We start from the raw sequence: 11285 nt of genomic DNA, 5'->3' as shown, positions 1-11285 counted from the left end.
TGCATCTTGGCTGTTCTTTATCTTTGTATGGGTTTTTTTCCCGTTTCTCCCGACTGTTGAAGCTCTGAAAGGCACCAATGAGCTGCTCTCCCTCAGTTTGCTCCTTTGCCTTTGGGGAGTGCTGTTCATGTTTTCTTCATGGCTTTGCAGAGGAGAAAATCCATGAATACACAATCTTGCTTGAATTGATCTTGCTGGAAAGTGGTTGAAAGCTTATTGCTGCCCCATCTTGCAAATGGCATACATTCTGGTTCTCATTTGATGGGCAGCGTGTCGGCTTGTCAGATAACTGTAGAACAATTCAGTTGCTCAAAGCAGCAATGCTGATAGGGAGAGTTTATGTACTTCTTTGCACAAAGCAGTACTGGGCTTTTTTCCCTCTGCGTGTGTTTCTGTGCAGACATGTGCATGAAACACAGGCGTCTCTCTGTGCCACAGGTGGGACTGATGACAGCTTTTCATCTCATTTCAACTAGAATTTAAACAAAGATTGTGCCTGCAAAAGAATTTGAGCGGCTGTCCTTGTTTCCCAGAGCAAGCATGCAAGCACTGGAGAGCAGTTTGCATGACAGATGGACGTTCCCACAACTCAACATCGTCTTTACATTCATGTCCCAATTGGTATACACTATGTCTGATGCGTTTAAACTTGTTACTTGTGTTAAGCATTTGATGGATACTAGGGGCAAATAATGTTAGTTTGCCAAAGTAGCATGGTCCTCCTTGTGCCCTTGCAGGTACGGCGGGCCAGGCACCATCTCCACAAATAAGGAATACTCCCAGAGGCAACATCTTTGTTTTCTCGTTTGTCTTACCAGACCATGAAACAGGCCAAGTCCAATTGTTACAGTAACTGGTGATGTTATAACGCCAGGGGGACCCAGGGGCAATCCAAGTATTATCATTTCTTGGTTTGTGGATCCTAAAATTACCTGAGTCAATGTCTTTCTTGTAAAATCCAAAAATCAAACAGTAGCTTCCCGGCATAGATCCTAAGATGTCAAGCTCCTGAGGTTCCATGCCGGTAACGTTCCAGCCCTGAGCAATTTTGAATGCTTGAGCCCCCAAGGGCTTTCTTGGAATACCAAGTGATTGGCACCAATCGGCTTGCACAGATCCACTGTTGATGGTCTAAAAGTCATTGGCTGCTTGGTCAAGGTAGTCGGAGTATATTTTACCTGGTTTCCAGTGCCCAAACTCCTTCATATGGTTTAAAGGGACCCAAATCAAACAAGTATAAAATGGGTCAGATGGGGTAGCTAACGATAAGCAAAATGAATTTTGCCCTGTCTTGTTGGCCCAGGTAACCCACATGGTCATTTGTGGTTGGGCAGGAACCCACACTGTTCCTTGTGAGGGTATTTTGATTATTCCTACCAGCCCTATAATCAAAGCACGCAATGTCATTATCTCACAATTCTTGTTTCCAACTGACAAAACAAGTACCACAAACCAAGAGCTTGTGTTTTCTTTGTATTTACAACCACAGTTAAGGCTTTGGTCAAGGCCCACCAAGTGATAGCTTCACTTATGCTGACAATACTTTCTGGCATCCATATTTCTGGAAAATGTTGATTTGGCTTAAGGTTCAAAATTCCCCTACAAGTATTTTCCAAAGTGATATTAACAAAGCTGTTTTGACAGTCTAAGCACAAAGCATAATCATTTCAGAAGCGGCTACAATATGTAACAAAATTCTGTCTACAGTTAACACAACTTAATATTATTGCTGCTGGTTCCCTACAATTTCCACAAACAGTATTCTTGGTATTACAAAGTTTTTTCAAAACAGTATTACAAGCTTGTGACCCGAATGATTGTCCTCTCGCTGCTGTCAACAGAACGTCTTCTATGGCACTTAGCTATTGTTCATGCACCATCACACACCATTTGATTGGTCCCGGTATGGTACCCACACGCTGCTCCCCCCTTGTGCAGGCATCCAGTTTTTTCTCACCTCTCTGTCCAGATCTCTTATCTCTCTGCGAATACACAGTCTCTTTGTCTCTCTTGGCCTTGCATATGTCCTTCACAACACCTGCAGCTTGTTACAGCTGCGGCCTGCTCGGCCTGCTATTACAACAAAGTTACGTGGTCTGCATTGCTCATAATACGTCCGTTGTCTTCCAGCCACTCCACAAATCCCCCTTTTTGTTTTTGAGCGATCCAGACCCCTTTTATCAATCTGTTCACCATTCTCATAAAGCAATTCCACACGCAGCCCATTATCACTAAAGAGATTACAATGGCAATTAACATCGTTATCCCATGCAGAAACAAGCCTTTTAACCCTCCAGTGATTCCTAAACTCTGCAGCCAGTCCGTTAACCCGTTCTCAACCTTTATGGCCTGTACGTTTTTTCTCAACTCTGCAAGCTGCTTATGAATAGAGTTTGAGTGATCAGTCAAATTCATACAACACGTTCCTTAGCGCTGTTCACTCTAGGCTACTCTCTACTGTTCATGCTGGTTCCTTATCTTCTAGAGGTGAGATCGCATTCCTCCTTTGTTTCTGTCGCATCCTAGTTTCTTCTCATACTCCCTCAAAGTTATTGAACTCCTTGCTGCAGGATCTCAGCTGCACATCGCCAAAGCAAGGCCAAAACTGCACATTATCAATGTCAAAACAACCCACTGTCTCCGTTCAGTACGATTCTACAATTACCAACACACACACACCCACCCCCTTTGGTTTCTTTTGTTTGTTTTTTGAACAGCTAGTACCAGGTTTGCCATGTTCTGCAGGGCCCTTGCAAACATGACAGCAACCAAGGCAATAGCAAAGAAACAATACTGCCCATTGAGTGAATGGATGCCAAAAAGGCTGACATTTTCTCAGGTTTTGATAACATGTGGCTGCAATGGGGCGCCTAAAATCCACGCAGCATGTACCATCAAAATCCTCACAGCCATGTCCTTGAGTCAACAACAAAAAGCCAATACTTGCTCTGTTTTGTATGTAATAGTGGTCAATTTGACTCACGTTCTTAACTGCCTAACAAACAAGGTGATTTAACTCTTGAATGCTTTCCCTGCTGTTACTCCGGAGAAGAGAAGAACCACTGCAATACGTTCCCGCCAGTTCCATAAATCAACTACATCATTACCTGCTTCATCCAAAGCTATATTGCGTTTAAGAGCATGATGCTTATCAACATGTTCACGTGTTGATTTATGTGGGTGTCATGGTCCCATCATAGCCTCCTACTACATTAGCATCTACATAAAGACAACTATCGACACTCAAAGTGCAAACAATATCAGCTTCTTATTGGATTAACATTATACAGAGGTAATCACTTATCCCCGATATCAAGGCTTTCTGTAAGATTCTTCATTCCCCACATACATTCACTTTTTTGCAACAATGTTTGTAAGTCAGGAAGGGCACACCAAGCCAGGACGTGTTCGGTTGCTGTGCTAAGGAGACCCACACATCAGTTGTTGGGTTGACTGGCGGCGGCAGCGCTCCCACGCTCCCACGGTCCCACGCTAAGCTCAGGCCGCACACAGCGAGCAGGTATCCATCGCGTGCCTTCATCTGTAGAAACACAAGCATCACCTCTCCCCCAAGTTAACAATCCATGCAGTCCTGACCAATGCCTGGTATGAGGGTCTTTCACGCGTTCTAAGACACCTTGGTGCTTTTGCTGCTTGTCACCAATTGACACAAAATATCGTACAATGGGAGGCACCGCATGCTCGACAGAGATTGTCAAAAAGTTCAAAATATAGCATACTTTCTCTGAACATTCCTCTGGGTCATTCCCCTCATTCCCCTTTTCTGTTTTTCAAGCAGGCGTTTAAGAGTATCATTCATGCATTCAGTGATGGCTTGGCCCGCAGGGGAATGGGGAATACCAAATTGCTGGGGATCCCCCGCCAGCATTGTAACAACTTACATCTGTTGTAACACCAGACTTGTTACACCAGACCTCTGCCATTAACTCCAAAACTGGGCACGGGGATACCGTTTGGACAGTCTGGACAGGCTGCAACAATGCTGCGTGCAGCAGCCTGAGAGAGACTCTTTTGGCCAATCTGTTGATACAAGCATCGCCAATTCTGATGATAAAATTGGTGGGCTAACACGACCTGCAGGTGGGCCTCAGGAACAGGCACCGACAGAGCCACAGAAACTGGAGCATCAACTCCAGCGTTGCCATCGATTGCAGAACCGCGTAGGGAAGTGTGGCAGTAACATGCATAACATAGAATGGAGAACGGCGTTTCCAAATCCCTTCCCAAACTACAGTCAAAATTGCCAAAAAGCTTAGGATGGTTGATATGGCCATGGACAGCCATCTCCAACTAGGAAAGGAGGGCTGCCACACAGGCTGAATCAGTAATGAGATTAACAGGGCCTGGGAAATAAGGAAATGCCAAGGCCGCAGCCCGCAACGCCATGACTTGCGATGATCCCTCCTGATGCACAATTTGGGAAGGCCATTGCCCATTTTTTTCCAAGCCACTGCGGCTTTTCCCACTTTTCCAGACCCATCTGTAAATACCGTATCACCTTTGATTGGTCGTCTCCAACTCAGTTGCCGTGGCTGCAAAGTTAGATCTACAGTCATTGTCCAAAGTGCATGAGGTGGATGATGGTACTGAACTTGCCCTTGAAAATTGCCAAGAGCCACTTGAAGGGCAGTAGAGTCTGACAGCGCCCATGCAGCACAAAAGTGTTGTACAGGGGCTATCACAACATGTGGAACACCTCCAGTCAACTCTAAATATCTTTTGGGGATTTTTATGATCAATTCAGTAACAAGTTCGTACCATCAAACCAGCAGATTTCATAGACTGCAAAGGCAAAGTGATCCCAGCTTCTGCTTCCACTCCTGCTTGGAGCCCCTCCTATTGCCTCCCCTCCCTACCCTCACCCCCCCGCCCCACCCCCCCCCGCCCCCCCGACACCACCACGCCCAGCACCCGGAACCAGGCACTCTGTGACATCAGTCCCACGTCCAAGGGAACCCTGGGCAACGGGAATCCTGCGGCCAGTACGTCAGCAGCCGTACTGGTGGCGACAAGCCCTCGTCCTTGCAGCTGCCACATGTGGCTGGCAGCGATGGATTTTCTGCGTCTCCTCGTTGTCCTGCTGGCCGCGTGCTGTCCTGTGCACGGCACATGGGACAGCTGTGGGTAAGTGGCCCGAGGCTCTGGGAGGGAGCTTGGGCAAGCCTTGGTGGCTTCACTGGAGGGGGCCTGCTTGTCCCCCGTGGCCACCCCCCAGATTTCTGAAAGCCATGTGGCAGGCTCAGTGCCTTGACAGCAGCCAGGCTGCCGGCACAACTCGTCTATGGGCTGAAGCAGAAAGCGGGGCGAGGGGAGCGGGTTTTGGCCCCACGGGTTTCCTCGGCTCTTCTGGCCACGCCTTGTGGGGAGGGAAGGCGGCTGGCCTTCAGCCGCAATGGCACAAGCCATCCAACAGCATAGTAAGGAGCTTCTGGTTACAGAGGGAGCTGCGGGCTTCGTCCCATGGCTTTGCACTACGGCATGTCGCGCGTCGTGGGTGGCATAGATGCCCAGCCAGGGGCCTGGCCCTGGATTGTCAGCATCCAGGCTCTCGTGGAAGGAGGCACGGTGCACATCTGCGGGGGCTCCCTCATCAGCCCACAGTGGGTTCTCACAGCAGCCCACTGCTTCATCGAGGTCAGGTAAGGAGGACCAGGGGTCGGGGCTAGCCCCACAACACTAGCAGGTGCCCTGAGCGCAGCAGCACGTGCTACTGCCGTCCCGTTGCCCTGCAGTACGCCCAGTGCCTGGGCACTCCGGAGCCCCGCCGAGGGGCTGCTCAGGAGAAGGCTGGGCTCGTGCCACTGCTTCCCAGCAGCCTCCCGCTCGACACTGCTTGAGCCCAAGGCACGCGAGGGCAGTCGCAGCCTCCCTAGCGCTGCTTGCCTCTCTCCCTCGTCGAGAAGAAGGCAGGGCAAGTGCCGGGCTGCTGCAGCACGTGGCTGCGCTCCCTCTGATCCCTCTCTCCATCTGCCTTCCAGGCACATCACCGTCTTGCGCGTGGTGCTCGGTGCCACCCAGCTGACTCAGCTGGGCCCTGAGGCTCAGGTGCGCGCCGTCAGGCGGCTGCTGGTTCACCAGCACTACTGGAACGTCACGCAGAGGAATGACATTGCCTTGCTGGAACTGGACCAGCCTGTCCAGTGCAACAGCTACGTACAGCTTGCCTGTGTGCCTGACGCCTCGCTGAGAGTCTCAGAGCTGACAGCCTGCTACGTCAGTGGCTGGGGTGCCAGGAAAGCAAGAGGTGAGTGGCCCAAACGCAGTGGCGGCGCCAGTGCAAGCTTGGCCAGCTTGGGGAAGCATGGCCAGCTTGGGGAAGCCGGGTGCGCTTCCTGGTGGCAGAGGCGAAAGCCAGAGTCAGGCTGTGGGGGCGTATGCCTCTCTCTTCCAGAGAGGGGCCGGCGCCATTGACCCAGAGCAAGGCAGAAAGGCAAGAGCGGTCCAGCGCCTGTCGGCATGCAAAGCCAAGCCCCGGGGGAGGGCTTCAGCCAGACGGGGGAGGAGAACTGGCAATGAGCTGCTGGGTGTTCATTCCTTTCTGTGCTCTTCACAGCTGGAGGATCGGCATACGCGCTGCAGGAGGCCCAGGTCCACCTCATTGATGCCAGGGTCTGTAACAGCAGCGGCTGGTACAGGGGGGCCATCCACAGCCACAACATCTGTGCTGGCTACCCGCAGGGTGGCATCGACACCTGCCAGGTAGGAGCGTGCTACAAGCCAAGCCCCGGCAGCACAGGCAGCCCCGCCACAACCGCCCAAACGTGCGCCATCACGGCCTTTTGCTGGCCACTCACACTCCCATGGCTGGGTCCCGACCGCTGAGGGCCTTACCCGCCCTTCCCCATGGGCAGGCCCTTGCTCAGGGCCTGCCCGCCTTGTCCCAGAGGCCTGGCACGCTGCCCAGAAGGCCCACCCGGTGCCCTTGGCAGCCCACAGCTCCACCATCCCAGCCATCTGACACACCTTCACCACCACCGTGCCGCGGTGAGAGCAAGCCCTGCCTTACAGGCCCACCGCCCCCTGCCAGGCAAGCTTCTACACAGCTTGGCTGGCCACTGAATGCAGCTCTGGCAGGTGCCGTGAGAGAGAAGGAGCCAGCCACCGGGCTGACGGTGGCCACCCAACAACCCCTTCATCCTCTCTCCCGCACTGCAGGGGGACAGCGGTGGGCCTCTCGTGTGCCAAGACGAGCAGCACCATGAGGAGCATCCAGGGCAGGCTGCAGCGCACAACGACCGTTTCCTGCTGGGGCAATTCCTGCTGATGAAAGGCAGCCTCAGTGACAAAGGCCTGCTCTGTCCTGCCCGTGCTGCTTGCAACGGCAGAACTCAGCAGGCTGCCTTCTTGCAATAAAGTGTTTCCGTTGGCATGGCTAACCATGCGCCCGTGCACTGCAGTCTCCTGTGCGAGGCAAGGACTTCCAGAGCCGGCACCTGCCGAAGGAGGCAGGCTGCCAAGTCGGGCACAAAGGGTCACCGCAAAGGGCTGTAGCTCTGCCTGCTCCGAGAGAAGCATGAGGGAACAGCGGAAGGAAGGAAGGCAGGTCATAGGAGGGCTCAGAGCCTTGGGGGTGGCAGTTGGAAGCAGAGAATGCCTTAGGCTGGCTCCTGCTGGCATCCCTGTGGGCTTCTGTACGAGGTGCAAGCCAGCTTGAAAGTGGCCTCTCAGGGCCAGCTGGGCTTCAGGGCAAATCCACGAGCTGGGGCCTTTGCTCATGCCACGGAGTTCCTGGGCTTCCCCAGGCTGCTCTGCTTTCACAGCTGTGCCACGTTTCCAAGCCCAAGCCTACGGCTGCAGTGGCCGCAGGGAGCGCCATGAGCTTTGAGTGGGAGCAAAGAGGCTGCTGCTGCTGCTGCTCGGCAGTTGCCCCCCTCCCTGGCTGCCTTCTGGCTGTAGTAGCGGCCACGCTAGAGGAGCAACCGGAGGCCTGGGGCATACCAGACCCCTATGGAGGGGTGCCGCGGGGACTCGAGTGGAATGGTCGAGACTAGGGGACCGGGCCCCCAGTCCGGTGTCTTTTTGAGGGCTTGAGGCTCTGCAGAGGGGTCTGGGGTGCAACAAAGGCCTCAGAAGGGGGCCTGAGTGGACTAGAGAGAGCCTAAGGCAGCCTCCGGGTAGCCAGGGGAAAGGGTGCCCAGTGCCAGGTGGCCTCCACAGCCATCAGGGACCTGGGCACAGGCACTGTCATGTGGGGAGGCAGGGAGCGTGGCATGGGCCTGTTGTGCTCATCATCTCCTTGCCCCTTTGCAGTGCCTTGATCTTGCAGCTAGCCCAGGCACTGCCCCCCACCAGCACAGGGACCCTTGCACAGCACTCCAGCTTAAGATCACTGGCACCGGCTGCCCAGAGAGGCCTCTGGAAACATTCCAGCACCACCTGCACAGGAGTTTGTGCAACCTGCTCTAGCACAGCCTGCTTTTGCAGGGCGTTGGACTAGATAATCTCCAGAGGTTCCCTCCAACAATGACCATTGTGTGATTCTGGGACTCGTGGCACTTTGGCTGAGGAAGAAGAGGTCAGGACCCTCAGGCCACCCGACACCTGACTGCCTTCCCAGTGCCTGTCCAAGAAACCTGCCAGTCCTCACTAACAGAAGTTGGACCTGCACACGTGGGCTTGCACATGTGCATGAGCGCTGCAGGGCAGCAGCCTTCTCTCTCTTCCCCGTCCTCTACCGCAGGGCGAGTGCAGATGTTCTGCCAAGGGAGCACCAGCCTGCACAGGCCCTGCCGCTGTCGCTGCCATGCAGCGGCTCTCCTACCCCCGGGCTCCCTCTACTGTGTCCCACACCACTGGCCTGGTGTGACGGCAGAGCCAGTGGCACTACCCGGCTCTGCACCTTCCTGGTCCATCAGGGCAACCTGGGTGCCAGTGGGGAAGCTGGGAATTGCCCTTGGCCAGGGCCTCTCACTGGAGCTGCCAGAGGAGGAATTCCTTGTGGATGGCAGGGATGCCAAAGCATGAGGAAGTCCCCATTGGATGGCACGGACAGTGCGTAGAGCCCCATCAATTTGAAGCCACCCCCAGCAGCCCCTCAGCCATGGCCACGGTCACACAGAACCTCACCAAAGGGCTCATCCATATCGTCCAGGGCACCCTCATAGTGACCAGGCAGTACCAAAAGTTTCTGCAAGTAATGATGGCCAAGTGGCAAGAGGCGGTCTGTAGTGGGACACACACCACACACACCACCACCCCACAGTTCTCTCCCTCCTCTGCCGCCACGAAAGATGAGCAGCAGAAAAGAGGATCAGCTCTCTCCAGGGCTGCTGGAGCCCAGAGGGTTTTTTCCAGGGCTTTCGAGTAGAGCTGCTGGGGGCAGATGCGCACATGGAGAAGATGGCAGATGGGGACAAAGACCAAGGGGAGGACATGGGGCCAAGCAGAAGCAGCCCTGTGCAGATGGGCAGAAGGAACCCAATGGGGATGAGGAAGAGGAGCCCCATGACACCAGACAGAATCAGCTCCATGGGCCTGGGCAGCACCATCCACGTGGGGCCGGGCAGCATTACCCCAGCAGAGCCCAGGCCCCAGCACCATGTCCCCATGGGCAGGGCACGTGGGCAGGCAGCCTCAGGACGGTGCTGGGCAGGATTGTGCCTGCAGGAGGGCTGCTCCCACCTGTGGGGGTACCCAAAGGCTTGGTGGAGATGCGACTGCCGGCACCACTGTGTCTGTTTCTGCAAGCCCCCGTGGTGGCAGCGCTGCTCCCAGAAGAGCAGTGGGTTCCCCTGCCAGTGAGCAGCTGGCAGAGTGCAGGGCTGGGAACCCTCTGGGGTGCACCCCCATGTGAAATGTTAAATCTTTCCTCTGTCCTGGTGCTGGGGCTCATCCATCCATCCCGCATATGGGGCTGTGTCACCCTCAGTGCCTGAACCCAGTGGGGATGTGGGCACTGCTGGCACCCACAAAATGGGAGGTGGGGGTGTCTAGTACCACAGTGGGTGTGCTAGAATGTGGGGACCAGGCTGGGCTAGAGAAAAGGGCCAGCATGAACCTCATCAGGTCCAACAAGTGCCGACTCTGGCCCCTGGGGATGAACAAGCCCAGGCCCCAGCACAGGCAGGGGCCACCTTGCTGGAAAGCAGCTTGGCAAAGAAGGTCCTGCTAGGCTCCTCAATGAGCTGCCTGCTGGGCAGGGGATCTGTGCCCCTTGCAAAGGGGGGAACTGGTATGTATTGAGACCCCACGGTGAATCCATACACCACAAATAGAAAGTCATGTTATCCCCAGGTTGGCATATTCAAAAGGCTAACAAATGGGGTATGGGCTTGGTGCCTTAAACATTTTTGTCCAATCTAGATAACAGAGTTGAAACATGGGAATAAATCCCCCACCCCATCAAACACTCCCCTCAGGAATTTTTTGTGAACCATTTGTTGTGAATTGTGGAATAGAACTATGGAGCATGGCATACCCCAGACTTGAGAACCCTTATTCCAAGCATGTGTCCTTGTTGGGGTTTTCAGGCACCAGGGTTTAAACCTGGAGATCCCACCTGTTATGAAAAAACTACCAGTCAAGGAAACACATTGCAATATGCAGTTTTGCTTACCCACAAAACAAAATGGAATTTTGTGTGGGAAGGAAAAAAACAAACTACAACCCATAACACGCTCCACTGTTCAATATCCAGCCCCTCAGGGACCTTTCTGAGCATGTTCGGATGGGAAGATGTACTTTGTACTAACTACTTCCTCAAAATTATTTACATATGCATAAGGCACTTGGGTATGTCACTTTGATCCCGGGGGCCTTTCTTGGGGTCTTTAGAGATCGTTAGTGGTCAACAACTTGGTGAACTTCAGCTGAACTTTCCTGGGGCACCTGCACTCTACTTGTTGTTCTAGAACTTCATTTATTCTCCGTGCTGTATGGTCTTGAAGGCAACACACCGTTACCCCACTTCCCTCATCTATTGGTATAGCCCAGGTGCCTCAGAAAGCTTGCCACCCCTTACTGAGCTTATTCAATAGGTCGAGTTAATCATTGCTTTAGTTGCAGCCTCTCCTAGTGATTCTTTATAACTTCATCCCATCAGCGAGGAGAAGCATCCAGCTGTGCCACTGAAGGCAGCAGCCTCGAGTCACCAGGCTGCTCCCTACAGGAAGCAATCCCGTAGGATCTCATCTGCCTGGATCTCACCGCTGAGAGGCTGTATTTAAGAATGAAGTGTTTTCCAGCAAGGGAAACAAGGCTTGAGCCCTCATACTCCGTCTGGTGACTCTCCCAGGCAGCTGCATATTGCCAGTCCCTCAGCAGGG

At 53.5% G+C, this 11285-nt stretch overlaps 1 protein-coding gene across 1 annotated transcript; it reads left to right on the top strand.

Moving 5' to 3' along the window:
- Positions 1-5499: 5499 nt before the first annotated feature.
- LOC130159843 (acrosin-like) lies at positions 5500-7374 on the top strand. The gene is made up of 5 exons (XM_056361878.1): positions 5500-5660; positions 6000-6111; positions 6413-6479; positions 6575-6720; positions 7177-7374. Exons 1-5 carry the CDS (start codon positions 5500-5502, stop codon positions 7372-7374), a joined length of 684 nt encoding a protein of 227 aa, XP_056217853.1.
- The last annotated feature ends 3911 nt before the right edge of the window (positions 7375-11285 follow it).

This window comes from Falco biarmicus, chromosome 16 (assembly GCF_023638135.1).
Source record: "Falco biarmicus isolate bFalBia1 chromosome 16, bFalBia1.pri, whole genome shotgun sequence".
NCBI classification, from domain to species: Eukaryota; Metazoa; Chordata; class Aves; order Falconiformes; family Falconidae; genus Falco; species Falco biarmicus.
This window is presented reverse-complemented; position numbering and strand designations above follow the sequence as displayed.

Bases quoted from the DNA above. Each gene is read 5' to 3' on its own strand.
- LOC130159843 (XM_056361878.1), top strand. From the start codon at position 5,500: ATGTCGCGCGTCGTGGGTGGCATAGATGCCCAGCCAGGGGCCTGGCCC. The intron at 5,661-5,999 runs GTAAGGAGGACC...TCTGCCTTCCAG, and splicing joins CACTGCTTCATCGAGGTCAG to GCACATCACCGTCTTGCGCG. The intron at 6,112-6,412 runs GTCACGCAGAGG...TCTCTCTTCCAG, and splicing joins TTCACCAGCACTACTGGAAC to AGAGGGGCCGGCGCCATTGA.